Source organism: Embiotoca jacksoni, unplaced genomic scaffold (genome assembly GCF_022577435.1).
Source record: "Embiotoca jacksoni isolate LCO1_2020_lvr unplaced genomic scaffold, fEmbJac1.0.p SCAF_97, whole genome shotgun sequence".
Taxonomy (NCBI): domain Eukaryota; kingdom Metazoa; phylum Chordata; class Actinopteri; family Embiotocidae; genus Embiotoca; species Embiotoca jacksoni.
The window spans coordinates 230,050-246,660 of NW_027185455.1; the positions used below are offsets into that span (position 1 = coordinate 230,050).

General features: G+C 41.8%; 1 protein-coding gene across 1 annotated transcript in view; it reads left to right on the top strand.

Moving 5' to 3' along the window:
- The window catches only part of LOC138193837 (dolichyl-diphosphooligosaccharide--protein glycosyltransferase subunit STT3B-like), a 47,763-nt gene that overhangs the window by 26,267 nt on the left and 4,885 nt on the right, over positions 1–16,611 (top strand). Inside the window, exons 5-11 of the mRNA XM_069142086.1 lie at positions 1,913–2,012; positions 6,961–7,059; positions 7,649–7,795; positions 8,606–8,654; positions 9,027–9,181; positions 15,073–15,284; positions 15,838–16,025. Of these exons, the coding sequence (XP_068998187.1) occupies positions 1,913–2,012; positions 6,961–7,059; positions 7,649–7,795; positions 8,606–8,654; positions 9,027–9,181; positions 15,073–15,284; positions 15,838–16,025 (950 nt within the window). The remainder of the gene's footprint in view (positions 1–1,912; positions 2,013–6,960; positions 7,060–7,648; positions 7,796–8,605; positions 8,655–9,026; positions 9,182–15,072; positions 15,285–15,837; positions 16,026–16,611) is intronic.

The window sequence follows — 16,611 nt, forward strand, 5'->3', positions numbered from 1 at the left end:
GATGAAAACCTTCTCCAGAGCGCTCTGGACCTCAGACTGGGGTGAAGGTTCATCTTCCAACAGGACAACGACCCGAAGCACACAGCCAAAATAACAAAGGAATGGCTTCGGGACAACTCTGTGAATGTCCTCGAGTGTCCCAGCCAGAGTCCAGACTTGAACCCGATTGAACATCTCTGGAGAGATCTGAAGATGTCTGAGCACCGACGCTCCCCATCCAACCTGATGGAGCTTGAGAGGTCCTGCAAAGAAGAATCGGAGAAACTGCCCAGAAATAGGAGTTAAGCTTGTAGCATCATACTCAAAAAGACTTGAGGCTGGAACTGCTGCCAAAGGTGCTTCAACAAAGTATTGAGCAAAGACTGTGAATACTTATGTACGTGTTATATTTTTGTTCTTTATTTTTAATAGATTTGCAAAAGTTTTACACAAACCTTTTTCACGTTATCATTATTGGGTATTGTGTACAGAATTTTGAGGAAAAACATGAATTTAATCCATTTTAGATTAAGGCTGTAACATAACAAAATGTGAAAAAAGTGAAGCGCTGTGAATACTTTCCGGATGCACTGTAACTCCACAATATTTGCGAGTTTGCAATTCTTTTAAATTCCCGTGATTTTTCCGTAAAAAACGTCATCATCAGAATCTGAGCTGAAAGTATTAACGACATAAAGTAAATCTTTTCAAACTAAACTCACTTTATAAACAACAATAACTCCTCATTTAATCAGAAAGTCTCTGATCCTGTTTTCACCAAATAAAACTGTTCACCGGAGAAACCGGAACAAGAGGAGAAACAGGAAATGAAATGTGGTGTTCACATTAAAATGATGTGATTAAATGTTTGTGATCAAAGGAAGTGATTCCATATTACTGGATGTTAAATGAGTTTTCTCCACACGTCCATTTGTCAGAGACGTCTCTTTGTTTGTTTCATCCAGCAGGTCTATGTGTTGAATGAACATGAATTAAACAGCATCTAAAGCTCTTATTTTGACAGCTGATGTAGTCCTTGTTTCTATATTCCAGTCACAGACGGTCTGTTCTGGAAATATATGCAGCTTTTAGGAGCTTTTAGGAGCTTTTAGGAACTTTTATCTCTACGGTTCTCTACGTTCAATAAATATTAAACATTAACACTAAAATATTTCTGTGATTATTATCACAGGAAGTGATTAGATATGTATTCCTTTATCAGGTTGAGGTTAAAATCATTTAAAAAAAAAATTCACAACTTCCTATTTTTTCTAATTCCCGCAATTTTACGCACAAAAACTCACTTAAAACTCCACAAAAATGTCAACATAAAATTTTGAAAATACGCCGCCAAATCAAACATTTTTGATCGCAACAATCACAAAAGAACTCCTGAATGAATTAGTTGATTGACAGAAAATAAATCACTAACTATTTTCACTTATTTTAGTTGATCGTTTTAAGTGTTTCTCAGTGAAAGAAATGCTAAAATTATTTAATTCCACTGACCTAAATATAGATATCCTTTGGTTTCTCTCCTCCTTTATATTAAACTGAATATTTCTTAATTGTAAATTGTTAATCGAACTGAAACAAGATTTTGTCTCCTTGAAAAAATTAGCTCAACCTTTTTATCCCCACGATGAGGATTTCCGTGAGCTGCAGCTCGACCTAAAACCAAACACCATGTTATGAATGTGTCATGAATACGAGAAAATACAGCCACCAGTTTACAGGGAATTATGGGATGGTTATTGGACTGATCATCTTCTGTGGTTGAAAGCGTTGCTCAGATTCAGTTGTGGAAGCTCGTCGGTGATCAGGTCTGAGTCTGTTTGTGTGTATTTATAATCCAAACACACACAAACCTCCACCACTGACTTTTACAGGCAAATATTAAAACTGGTCTCATTAAATATGTTGTGATTGACAGGTTTCAGCTTGGGGAGGTTACGTGTTCATCATCAACCTGATTCCTCTGCATGTGTTTGTCCTGCTGCTGATGCAACGCTTCAGTCGAAGAGTCTACATCGGTGAGGAACAACACACACACACGCATGCACGCACGCACGCACACACACACACACACACACACACAGACACACATTATATTTATAATTCGATGGCACATACACATCTTCTCTTGTGTACAGTTTTGATGAGAACCAGTGGATGTGTGTGTGTGTGCTGCTCTGAAGTTATTGATGTGTGTGTGCTGCTCCTCCGTTATCCTTCTGAATGAAGTGAGCTTGCAGCTCGTCGTCTGCATCAGGAACGAAACCTGGTTTTGACTTGTTCTCCTAATGAATGAGTGTCACTGCTGTAACTGTGACGCTGATTAAGTTGCAGGCTGATTTGTCTTCGGTGAAGAACCCTGAATCGATCAGCTGTTCGGTTGCAGTTGACTTCTACTCGGTTGTTGTTGATCCTCGTGTTCTGTAAGTCTCTTTGTGTCGGCAGCCATCACGTCACATCACACTCACCTTCAACATCACTCTTGTCTCGTATGCAGCTGATGGGCGACATCGTTTGTAACAGCAGATTGTGGGAGGGGTTTTATTTACGCATGTAATATATGATTGATTTACTTGGACCTTCGGCCGTCGGTATGTCACAGAGCAAAGGAAGGGTACAAAAAATTAATAACTGGATTATATAGTAAGATAATTCATACTCTTCAATTAATGACACATTTTCAATCTTGAAATTATTCAGCCTGTTTGAACTCGGTCCTGTGTGTTTAGTACCATCGCTGAACGTGGAGCCGAGACCCAACACAATGACACTCAGAGCTATAGAAGTCACTTATTTACACAGACTGTCACACTGAGAATCCGACCAGCAGAGGGTGCTTCTTACTGAGGCTGCATCACCAGGCTGCTGTTTCACATGTCAATCATCTACCCACACTACTAGTTCACGATGCCCTGGAGATACTCCTCCCACCTCCTCCCTCCTCCTCACCCCCTCCCTCGTCTTCTCACCACTTCCTCCCCTCACCACCTCCTCCCTCCTCTCACCTCTTCCCTCCTCCCACCTCCTCCCTCCTCCTCTCACCACCTCCTCCCTTCTGCTCTCACCTCCTCTCTCCCCCCTCCTCTTCCTCCTCTCACCTCATCTCTCCTCCCCCTCCCACCTCCTCCCTCCTCTCACCTCCTCTCCCCCTCCCCTTCCTCCCCTCTCCTTTCTCACCCACACCCCTCTCGCTCCATCTCACCTCCTCCCTCCTCCTCCCGCCCTCCTCCTCTCACCTCTTCCCTCCTCCTCCTATCACCTCCTCTCTCCTCCCCCCTCCTCTTCTCACCTCCTCTCACCTCCTCCCTCCTCCTCCTCGCTCTATCTCTCCTGTCTGATAAATTAGAAATATGTAATGAAATCCATTGGAGATTTGATGAACAGCAGCAGGTTCTCCAGTAGAATAAAAGCCTGAGAATAGATTTCCCTCCAGCGGGCATCAGCTCGGCTGCTGGTTCCCAGAACCAGCGCAGGCCGCTCAGCGTCTGGAGATCCAGTACCGTGGAGAGCCGGCACCGTGGAAAGCCGGCACCGTGGAAAGCCGGTACCGTGGAAAGCTGGTACCGTGGAGACCTTGAAGCTCTAGGGAGTGTATAGATCTGTGATCCCGGGTTTAAGATGTCAGTAAAGCATTAACATTTTAGGATTTGTACCAACATCCATGTTGGACGTATTGTCGACTTTCATGGCTTCAACTTTGTGTTCTGTCAGAATCACTTTTATTGGCCAAACATGAAAACACATTCAATGATTCCTTCAAAGTCTTAACTACGTCTTATGAGTTTGGACAGACATGGATGGAAACTGCAGTAGGAATTAAACTGCACAGCAGTAGTTCCAGTTTTTTTTTTTTTAGCTTGAATGCTGTTCAACTAAAACTGCAGACATCTTAAAGAAGTTCATGAAGTGGCCACATAAAGATTGAATTTTGTAAAGAATAATAATAATAAAAAACCAGCTGTTATGATTTCCAAATCTTTTTTTCATGGGGCTTTAGTGTGCATTAATGTTGAGGATAAGACCAGTGATATTCTTTATTCTACTAGCTGTATGTATCCAAAGCCTGATTTATCTTATTTCTCTCTCAGGGAACTCCTTTGTTGTCTAAAACCCAAATAAGTGTGCCAGACGGTTGCTGTGGTTACACTGTAGTTAAGTTAAACCATCAGAAATGCTGAGAAATGCTCCAGATGTGAATTATAGCCCAACAAGTTTAATATTTCCTCGTCTTTGACTAACATTTACTTAAGTGTCCACCTGTTAAGGAAACTACTGGATAATTTTTTTTAAAGAAACTTATATTTGTTTGTACTTTTGAAGATTTTAGTAATTGTGCATTTAAATTACATTTAGTTGATGTACTTTGCACTTTATTCAAACAATATTTCAAATGCAGTACTTTTACTTGTATTTATATTGCTATGCAAAGAATGAATCCTTAATCTGCTTTCGCATGAAGGAGCACTAATTGAATAAGTATACAATGGTTGGTCTGTAGTTCCAGTAGTATTTGACTTGCAAGGTCTTGAGGTATACCTCAACAGCCCTGCATTAAATCTTTCTTTGTAGAATTTAATATTTTCACTTTTAATCAACATCAGTCTCTCTTCCTATTAAGAGAGTTTTTCCTTCTGTTGGGGGTTTCTTCTGTTAAAAGATAATTTGTCCTTCTGTTGGAGGTTTCTTCCTGTTAAAAGACAGTTTTTCCTTCTATTGGAGGTTTCTTCTTTTTAAAAGACAGTTTTTTCCCTTCTGTTGGAGGTTTCTTCTTTTTAAAAGACAGTTTTTCCTTCTGTTGGAGGTTTCTTCCTTTTAAAAGAGAGTTTTTCCTTCTGTTGGAGGTTTCTTCCTTTTAAAAGACAGTTGTTCCTTCTGTTGGAGGTTTCTTCTGTTAAAAGAGAGTTTTTCCTTCTGTTGGAGGTTTCTTCTGTTAAAAGACAGTTTTTCCTTCTGTTGGATGTTTCTTCTGTTAAAAGAGAGTTTTTCCTTCTGTTGGAGGTTTCTTCCTTTTAAAAGAGAGTTTTTCCTTCTGTTGGAGGTTTCTTCTTTTTAAAAGACAGTTTTTCCTTCTGTTGGAGGTTTCTTCTGTTAAAAGACAGTTTTTCCTTCTGTTGTAGGTTTCTTCTGTTAAAAGAGAGTTTTTCCTTCTGTTGGAGGTTTCTTCTGCTAAAAGAGAGTTTTTCCTTCTGTTGGAGGTTTCTTCTGTTAAAAGAGAGTTTTTCCTTCTGTTGGAGGTTTCTTCTGTTAAAAGAGAGTTTTTCCTTCTGTTGGAGGTTTCTTCCTTTTAAAAGAGAGTTTTTCCTTCTGTTGGAGGTTTCTTCCTTTTAAAAGAGAGTTTTTCCTTCTGTTGGAGGTTTCTTCTGTTAAAAGATAGATTTTCCTTCCTTCTGTTGGAGGTTTCTTCTTTTTAAAAGACAATTTTTCCTTCTGTTGGATGTTTCTTCTGTTAAAAGATAGTTTTTCCTTCTGTTGGAGGTTTCTTCCTTTTAAAAGAGAGTTTTTCCTTCTGTTGGAGGTTTCTTCTGTTAAAAGAGTTTTTCCTTTTGTTGGAGGTTTCTTCTGTTAAAAGAGAGTTTTTCCTTCTGTTGGAGGTTTCTTCCTTTTAAAAGAGAGTTTTTCCTTCTGTTGGAGGTTTCTTCTGTTAAAAGAGAGTTTTTCCTTTTGTTGGAGGTTTCTTCTGTTAAAAGATAGTTTTTCCTTCTGTTGGAGGTTTCTTCCTTTTAAAAGAGAGTTTTTCCTTCTGTTGGAGGTTTCTTCTGTTAAAAGAGAGTTTTTCCTTTTGTTGGAGGTTTCTTCTGTTAAAAGATAGTTTTTCCTTCGGTTGGAGGTTTCTTCTGTTAAAAGACAGTTTTTCCTTCTGTTGGATGTTTCTTCTGTTAAAAGAGAGTTTTTCCTTCTGTTAGAGGTTTCTTCTGTTAAAAGAGTTTTTCCTTCTGTTGGAGGTTTCTTCTTTTTAAAAGACAGGCTTCATCTAGTATTGTCCTCCCTTCCTTGTCCTTCACAGGTCTTTCTGGTTTGCCAAACTTTCCTGACAGCATACGGATTCCTTATGTTTCTCTGATAGGCTGCGTCCTCTGCTTCTGCTGCCAGCGTTTGTCTTCCTCTAGGCTTCTCTTCACACTTCTGTTTACCACCGAATGCTCTTCCTGTGCCTCAGTTTGTGCTGCTGCTTTTGTCTGCTTTCTCTTCTCTATCGTCTTTAAGCTTTCTGCTGAAATCCATTCTTTGTTTCTTAAGGCCCAAAACCTCTTTGCAAGTAGATGATGCACACACATCAACCCAATCACACAATTATTAGAGTTTTCTTCAAACTCCCAAAGTCTGACTTCTCCCAAAGTGTGTGAACTGAAATGGAACCAAACTGTCCTTATGAAGAACATGTGCTGACTGGTGAAGTGTGTTCAATGCCACAATTAAAAGCCACGCAGATGTCCCAACTGATGTCCGTCCTCAACGCAGAACCCCATCTCACACCATACATCCATGTAGATTCAGGAATAATCCAAGGAAATAATACAGAAAATGATCCAGTTCCTTTTGAAAGTTCCCTGGACACGCTGCCAGATAACATTCTCCAGATGCCATCGGAGTGTCGTTCTTAGCAAATATTATTTTGGATAAGAGGATTGAGTGTATTTATTGAGGGGTATTTTCAGCTGTGGATGTGGTGTTTTCTCTGATGGACTCAGATTGTGTGTATGTTCATCGCGATAAAGGAACGTGTCAACCAGATCCGACTTCGGATGCACAAACAGCACTTATTCGATACATCTGTCGTTGTCCTCTGTTGATGATTAGAAAAATGTTGAATCTCACCATCCAGTGACTATTTAGATTTAGTCTGGGTAAGGCATCCGGTTTATGTAAAGTCATCGTTAGTGATTGAATATCTGTGTAGCCAGTTAAATGTACTGACATATAATTTTACCAGCAGTTTGTCTGTAATGGGTTGATGTCTTCCTGCAGCCTACAGCACCTTCTACATCATCGGCCTGGTTCTGTCCATGCAGATCCCCTTTGTGGGCTTTCAGCCAATCAGGACCAGTGAACACATGGCGGCAGCAGGTTAGTCACCAGTCACCAAGGGGAAGATGGGAAAATAGCATTGAAGGCCTGGAATATGTGTAAACTGCAGGTCTGTGCAGTAAATCTTATTTCATGACATTCAATGTAAAACATTGGTTTTTTTTAATAGGTAAAACAATAATTCAGCACTGCTTTCACACTACATATGAAGGTCTAGTATCGGTGTATTTCTAATGTGGGCCACATCACAATGTATGTGGATTTAAAGACAAACAGTTTCTTCCGAGACGCCTTAAAGTATTCAGACCCGAACAATCCTAAAACACTAAAGTGTAGATAAAATGGATGTGATTGTTGCTTCATGCGTATTTCCATTAAAGCAATGGCTTCGTATTTAATTAACATGGACGGTATGAAACAAGATTTTAAATATGCCACAATAACTGATTTTCTTTATGTTAGAAACACGAACAGCCACTAATAAACAAATCAAACAATACAAATGTCATTGTCTGCATTATTTTTTGGTCTAACACAACAAATCATTTGTTTCATCTTGACCAACAAGGATTTCCGACCTTTGTGTATTGCAGATTGAACTAGTTGTGTTTGCGCTGTATGTGTGCAGGTGTGTTCGTGCTGCTTCAGGTCTACGCCTTCCTGCAGTACCTGAAGGACCGACTGACCCGGCAGGAGTTCCAGACGCTGTTCTTTCTGGGTGTCTCTCTGGCTGCTGGAGTAGTTTTTCTCTCAGTCATCTATCTGACATACACAGGTTTGTTGTCTCTTAGAAGGCTAATCGAAAGCTGAATTTTCTTTTTCAAGTATTCTTTATTTGACAGCAGCGATAGAAGATAAAGAGAGAGACCAGAGGAATGACTTTTGCTAAATGTCCGTCTGGCTGGGAGTCGAACTACAGACTCTGCTGCCAAGGACATTTTAGCCCGAACCATCTGACTGCTGGCTTCCCTAAAACCTGAGAGTTTCATGACTACAGTTTTGTTTCTTTTATGGTACAATAAGCCAGTTACGTTTCCAGTTACGTTTCCGGTCGCGTTTCCATTCGCGTTTCCCGTCGCGTTTCCGGTCGCGTTTCCAGTCGCGTTTCCCGTCGCGTTTCCGGTCGCGTTTCCCGTCGCGTTTCCGGTCACGTTTCCGGTCACGTTTCCAGTTACGTTTCCAGTTATGTTTCTACTTACGTTTCCACTTACATGGACGCTCTCATTCATTAACATGGACACTCTCATTTGAAACACAGGCCATTGAGATGCTACATGTACATTGGTTATGATTCAAATGAGCAATTTAATGGCAACTCACATTTATTCTATTTTAAAGGACCACCTGCTGGCTCTCTAACAGCGATTATTAGCGCTTGTGTTCTCAGTTATCATTGAAACGCCCACATCAGAGTAATTATATGATGACTACAGACATAAGAAATGTTGCACCAAAGCATGACAGTCCACAGATCACTGACACGTCTCCTGTGGTGTTGAGTATCTTCTCACTAAGTGTGTGTGTGTGTGTGTGTGTGTGTGTGTGTGTGTGTGTGTGTGTGTCTGTGTGTGTTTCTCACCTTCAGGGTACATTGCTCCATGGAGTGGCCGGTTCTACTCCCTCTGGGATACTGGGTAAGTCATCACAATGGACGTGTTGTACTGATAACTAATTAAGTTTAAACGTATCCAGGAGCATATTTACCTGTAAATCTGTTCAAGTGAAGGAGAGATTGTGAAGGAGTTGGTTGACCTCCTATTTATACCACTGTGTCTACTGGCTGATTTACTGTCTTTTTATTCATTTAGCTCCAGTCCATTTCAGAGCATGTGTTGATAGAACATGTTTAGTATTAGTAACACATTCATGTTTAGTATTAGTAACACATTCATGTTTGGTATTACTAATAACAGAGTTTTTATAAAGACCTTGTTTTTCTGTTACTATGGCTACCCATACTCTTCCTGTGCTGTCTGACCTCTCTCTGTCGTCCATGTTTTTCACAGCTACGCTAAGATCCACATTCCCATCATAGCATCGGTGTCTGAGCACCAGCCCACCACCTGGGTGTCCTTCTTCTTTGACCTTCACATCCTCATCTGTACCTTCCCTGCAGGCCTCTGGTTTTGCATTAAGAACATCAATGATGAACGTGTCTTTGGTAAGCATGGAATGAATACTATTTTGTCTAAAACATAGAACACTGTCCATGGCCGTGGTCATGAAACTTGTAACCTTCATCTATATCGAGCTACAGTCCTATCCTAATCCTACTATTGGGCGTAGACCTCAGCAGCTTGAACCAATCACAGCGGGCAACACTCCACCATGGCTGAAACTACTTTTAGCAAAAAACGCTCAGCTTCAATGTCGTTCCACGTCACCAGCGCCACCACTCGCTGATGGTTCCGGCTCCCAGAGTGCTGAGCCAACGTTAATGCAAACTGGGTGTACAGACTGTAATCACAGCAAACGGGACTGAAGCTGTGAACATTTGTGTAGCGGAGCCAAGATACCCATCGAGGAACAGATGCTGTTGTTTGAGCAGTCTATCGAGCCCCATTCTGTAATAGTCATGACAAAGAAGGCTTTCACTAGTACACTACAATAGCTTTCATTCAATTCAATTCAATTTTATTTATAAAGCACCAAATCACAACATAGGTTATTTCATGGCACTTAACACATTAAAGTCCTTCCAGCAGAGCTTTACAATATTATACAGAGAAACCCAACAATTCAACAATTCCCACATAAGCTAGGAGGGAAAAAACTCCTCTTTAAGGGTTTTTTCGGTCCCTACTTTAGTTGTCAGTCCGGTGGAACCTGAGCTCCAAATACATATCTGAGTTTGGTCATTGTTCTTTTTCTAGTCCGTACAATGTGATTTGGAGCTGTTGTTTTAATGTAGGAAATCTCCCTTTGATCATATGCTGTAGATTATCCAGGTGAGTATCAAAGGAAGTCATTTAACAATACATTAACAAGTTAAACTGTACATCCCTTTTTCACCAGATGGAGTTTTCTCCATTTTCAAAAAGATGCCTTTTTTGTCACAATGTGAAATATGGAAATTCTGTGGTTGTGACTCCCATACTGTATATGGAGAGAATACATCATTTAGGTGATTACCTGTAGTCTCCTTCTGTTTTCTGCAACATGACTACCACCATTTTGTGTTCAGGGAGTTTTACTTGTGAACACGAGTAAAACTCCCTGAACACAGAATGGTGGTAGGGACACTTGTTTAGACAGGACTTTAAATAATGATGCATCTGCAACTGTGAATCCATTGCAGTGCATTTGATATCATATTGACTGTTACTGTCAGCATATTCCTGAGTTATTTCATTTCCTGTGAAATCAGTAACCTGTAATATGGCCCTGAAGTCCAACACTTTCTGTCCCTGCAACACTTTCCGCCTTTAAGAATTTCACTGAAAAAATATCAGATTGTTTCAAATGGAGTTTTTAGTCAGCGAGGGTGTGAATGATGTGATCTTAAAGATAAGCCAGTGGAGGAAGTCCAGCTCCTTCTGCTCCTCTTGTCCTCTCCGATTGTCTGTCTCGTTCCAGTCGTCAGTCATCTCTCTCAAGAGCTTCGATTTGAACAATAGGTTCACATTCTAAACTGCAATCAAGGCCCAAATTCACTTTTGCTTGTTAAGAATGGATGATCTGACCACAAAATTTGTCACATGGTTCAAAGGTGTGGGATTTACAACCATAATTAATCCTACTTGTGTTTTGTACATTAGATGAAATAAAGCCATTGGAGCATTAGTCTCTCTTCCCTTTAAAAGCCTGGTTCACTTTGCACCCTGGCAGATTGCTTTTATAATGGCAGATTTGCGAATTAGTGGGAAAGAATGCTTTCACTGCAGAGAAAATAGGTCGACTTGTGCATGGGCTGAGCAGAGTAATTAAAAAAATATTCATCTTTCACATTGTATTCTTATTCAAAATTTTAGTTTTCTGCATGTTTGTGCACTTCTGCTAGTCTGTGTGTGCAATGTAAAGGTGTATGACTAACTTCATCTTTAAAATAACAGCAGAGTTCTACACCATTGCCTTAAAACCAGATTGTTGTTGGTCAGTTGTTTTCCGATGCCTCAGGATAGCAGTGTGCCAGCAACGCATCTTATTTTAGGACTAACACACCCATCGGCGCACATATGATCTCAAGCTCCTTTGCTATTTCAACGATGTGTGCTGGACAGGAAAATGACGACGAGCAGACGCTTGGGGAGCACAAGGTGTCCCTCTTCTTCACTCGGCATACCACCCAGTGTTCAGCAACGTATCAAACTAAGCCTGCATTCTTCCTGATGCTCTCCGTCATGGAACACGTCAGCGCCGTACACTCGCAATTCCATGACTTGGTATCAACCAGGGTTTTAATGGATTGGTGTCACATACACTGCTCAAAAAAATAAAGGGAACACTTAAACAACACATCCTAGATCTCAATGAATGAAATATTCCAGTTGAAAATCTTTATTCATTACATTGTGGAATGTGTTGAGAACAAAATAACATAAAAATGATCAATGGAAATCAAAATCATTATCCATGGAGGTCTGGATTCAGAATCATACTCAAAATAAAAGTGGAAAAATCAGATCACAGGCTGATCCAACTTCTGTGGAGAGTCCTGAAGACAAGTCCAAATGAGTCTCAGTAGTGTGTGTGTCCTCCACGTGCCTGTATCACTCCCTACAACACCTGGGCATGCTCCTGATGAGACCACGGATGTTCTCCTGAGGGATCTCCTCCCAGACCTGGATCAAAGCATCGGTCCACTCCTGGACAGTCTGTGGTGGACGTGGCGTCGGCGGACAGAACGAGACACGATGTCCCGGATGTGCTGGATTGGATTCAGGTCTGGGGAACGGGCGGGCCGGTCCGGAGCATCGATGCCTTCATCGTGCAGGAACTGCTGACATACTCCAGCCACATGAGGCCGAGCATTGTCCTGCATCAGAAGAACCCAGGGCCCACTGCACCAGCAGATGGTCTTCAATGGGTCTGAGGATCTCATCCCGGGACCTGATGGCAGTCAGGGTACCTCTGGCTAGCACACGGAGGGCTGCGCTGCCCTCCGAAGAAACGCCTCCCCAGACCGTCGCCGACCCGCCGCCGACCCGGTCCCGCTGGAGGATGTTGCAGGCAGCAGAACGTTCTCCACGGCGTCTCCAGACTCCGTCACGTCTGTCACATGTGCTCAGTGTGAACCTGCTCTCGTCTGTGAAGACCGCAGGGCGCCGACGGAGAAGCTGCCAATCTTGGTGTTCTCTGGCAAAGTCCGATCGCCCCGCACGGTGTTGGGCTGTGAGCACAGACCCCACTTGTGGACGTCGGGCCCTCGTACCGCCCTAATGGAGTCTGTTTCTGACAGTTTGAGCAGAAACTTGCACATTAGTGGCCTGCTGGAGGTCATTTTGTAGGGCTCTGGCAGCGCTCCTCCTGCTCCTCCTTGCACAAAGGAGCAGATAGCGGTCCCGCTGCCGGGTTGTTGTCCTCCTACGGCCCCCTCCACGTCTCCTGGTGGACCGGCCCATCTCCCGGTATGTCCTCCGTCCTCTTGACACTGTGCTGACAGACGCAGCAAACCTTCTTGCCACAATGTGCATTGATGTGCCATCCTGGATGAGCTGCACTACCTGAACAACTTCTGTGGGTTGGAGACACCTCATGCTACCTCTAGTGGTGAGGACACTGGCAAAATGCAAAAGGGACCAACAATCATCCAGAAAGGACGAGGACAGAGAAATGGTCTGTGGTCACCACCTGCAGAACCGTTCCTTTATAGGGTTGTCTTGATAATTGCCTCATTTCCACCTGTTGTCTGTTCCATTTGTACAACAGCACTGATTCACAATCAGTGTTGATCCTAACTGGACAGGTTGATTTCACAGAAGTGGGATTGACTTGGAGTTACATTGAGTTGTTTTAAGTGTTCCCTTTATTTTTTGGAGCAGTGTAGAAAAGGCTCCTGCAGTCTTTACAAAAGTGACAGACAAGATTCACAACAATAGTTCTTGAGAAAAGCATGTTTGAGTTCATGTTATTTGAATTCTTTTGACGCTGAGCTTAATTTATTTAATTTAGGGTTTTAAAGTTTAGCAGGCTGTATTTTTATGTAAATTAATCTAATTTTTTTCACATCAACTAATATTGTTTTTAACAGTTGTGTTGTTTCTCAGACTTAAACTTTTCAGTTTTAAGTGAATTATTTTTCAAAACTACTCAATTCTTTAATAATGACATTTGAATAATCACTTTCTTATAAAGAATGATAAATGATGTTCCGTGTTTGTTAAATATCAATGTTGAAAAGTTCAGTATCTGCTGTGATTTGATAACAAGTACTAAATGCTAATGGTTATTGGACTTTCTGAAAAATAAAGACAAAATCCAAGTAGATCTGAATGATATTAACAGTTTTCAGAAGTTTTTCTCCTTCAATATTTTCATCTCTGAGAGGTGACAGTGACCAACTGCAGAAGCAGCTCTCTCACATATTTGGGCCACATTTGTTCATAATGTGTTCATCAGCAGCATCCATCTTAGTTTTTCAAAATACAATAGAAACCACTTTAAAATCAGTAATATTGTCAGGTAAATCTGAAAATAATCAGAAACATTGAAAAAGACAAAAAAGTAGTGAAGTATGAAATGAAGAAATTATATGTTCTGCAATATTTGTAGGTCAGCAATCCAACTGAAGCAGGAAGGATCATCAACCATCTTCATTTCTTGGTACATAAAGTCAGATTCTATCACAATTATTGTTATTGAGAGCAAAGAGGTTCTTTCTCTCCATTATTAGACTGGAACTTCTTCAGGGGCAGTGACAACTGACTCGACTCTGACTGAGGAGGAGGAGCAGGAGGCCTTCCCTCCACTGTGACCTTCCCTCCACAGTGACCTTCCCTCCACTGTGACCTTTCCTCCACTGTGACCTTCCCTCCACTGTGACCTTTCCTCCACAGTGACCTTCCCTCAACCCCACATGAACACTGAGACTGAGACATCACGAGAAGCTCTTTTGAACATGTCCCCTGCAGGAACGACATGTGTGATCCGGGTTGAGTGTTGCTGTCATTAAAGCAAAAGGGGCAAATTAATATTAAGATATTCTGGACACTTTTCACTGATTCAAATTGTTAAACTAATATTATCATTTGTAATGAATTTAAACAAAAAGTACCTGAGACTTTTATACCCCTATGCATATCTTCTGTGTCATATCCTTTGGCCACAGTGGCCACATTATTAGGTACTGCCGTAAATCTGATGCAATCCAATTTAGCAACACAGCAATGAATTTCAACTTTTACAGATATGATGTTCATTTTTGATTGATAGTATTCATTTATTTGCATGTTTCTTATTAGGATAGTAGTTTGCACTGATTTTATATCAAGAGGTGTTTCTAAGGAATTGGCTCCAGTACAACTCGACCCCTAACGACGGCCTCAAGAATAAACGTAGTTGTTTTCACAGCTCAGAAAGCTTTACTGAATACGGCCGTTATCATCTCTGGTCCCATATGTGTCCTAGCTGTTGGACGGGGTTGAATTATCTGGGAGGGTGCGGAAGCACTTTTACTGCTGTTGGGGGTTCATGCATGTTTCCAGTTTGTCCAGGGATGCATTAACTACTTCCCAATATGAAGTCCAGTCTGCTGCCCTCCCTTGGCTGGTTAAACCAGCCCTCTCCTCTGTCGCTGCTTCTCTTGACAGTTGTGTTCCTCTCTTCTTGCTCTCCATCGGTTACATCCTCATCACTTCATGGAGACTCTGATCTTTATCTGGGTTTGTGTCTGATTATGTGCTGTACTTGTCTTTCTACCATTATAGTGTTTGTTTTCACCTTCCACTGAAACCAACCTGTAATTAAAACATTGGATTTCAAGTCCCTGTCAAACAGCACCGATAATATGACTCGACAGCATCACATGGAAGTAAAGAGGATGAATGAAGTTATATGTAACTCAAGCATGGTTCCCTCTAACCTCCACATCTCTCTCTGCTCTCCTGTCACCAGTGGCCTTGTATGCTATCAGCGCTGTGTATTTTGCCGGCGTGATGGTGCGTTTAATGCTGACTCTGACTCCGGTGGTGTGCATGTTGTCGGCTGTGGCCTTCTCCAGCGTCTTCGAACACTATCTGGGTGACGACATGAAGAGACAGAGTCCACCTGTAGAGGACAGCAGCGACGAGGACGACAGGAAGAACGCAGGCAACCTCTATGACAAGGTGTGTGTGTGTGTGTGTGTGTGTGTGTGTGTGTGTGCCTGCCTCCCTCTTTTACTTCTTACAATGATGAAGTATTACATGGTGTCTTCGTGTCTTTTAGCTGATTGTGTTGGTTGAACGGTCTTGTTGAGCATCTCTACTCTTATTATTCAAAGCTTCTCCAGCTGCAGTTTTTTACAGCTTGTTTCAGTGAAAAATCTCTAAAAGTCGTCTGTATCCAACACAACATTGCAGAGAATTAGACATCTAACAAATAAATCCTCAATATCAACATTTCAAAACAACACTTTGGATCCCCATATGAACAGCACTTATTTATTGAATGTTATAGTTTGATACAACATGTTGATACAACATGTGTATATATAGTACATCGTCTTGCTATGGTGGGAATAATGCACTACCAACCTATCACAGGTGTGCTGGAGGTCCGTGTTGAATGTGACACTATGAGAGAGCAGTTCATGGTCCCTCTCGTAGAGGACCAGCTCATGTTTGGGGCGTTCGTGTGCTGCTGGAGTCTCGTAACCTCTCCGAGCGTCTCTCCCTGCAGGCTGGGAAGGTGAGGAAACACGTCTCCGACCAGGAGAAAGCGGAGGAGGGCCTTGGCCCCAACATCAAGTCCATAGTTACCATGCTGATGTTGATGCTGCTCATGATGTTCGCCGTCCACTGCACCTGGGTCACCAGCAACGCCTACTCCAGCCCGAGTGTAGTCCTGGCATCCTACAACCATGATGGGTGAGAGCTGGGCTTCGAGCAGTCTGCAGGTTGAACAGGATCAGTGAGATTGGAGAAAACATGTCCACTGCCTTTAAGTTTGAACATTTGTTGAGCGAACAGCTGAACAGCCGTACACAGGAGGTTCTTGTAGGGTGGTTGCCTCCATTAAAGGTCCGTTTATCCAAATTTAAACCTCTACTGGGCCCGTTCTTAATGTAGCAATGCAGATAGCTTCAGCTTTTTTGGCCAGATTGTGAGACATCTGCCTTCACTCTAATACACCACAATGAAAAATGCCATTTAAAATGTTCTGAGTAATACACAGACTGCATTGTCAGCACTTCTCCAAGTAATTCTCTCTACTTTCGAACTCGTCTCTTTCAATACTGTGAGTTTGGGTGGAATAGAAGACTTTGGGCCATTGGGCAGACGTCTCCCTCCCCCTACCACATGGTTTACATGCAGCTTTTCTAAAGTTGTGTTGAGTTCAACTATTTTGTTCCTGCTGTAAATGAAAAGTCTAAATCCTTCCCAAAGCTCCTCGAGTCTGGAGCCAGAGATCCAGAGACACTCTTCTCTAAATATATTACAACATACTGCAGCA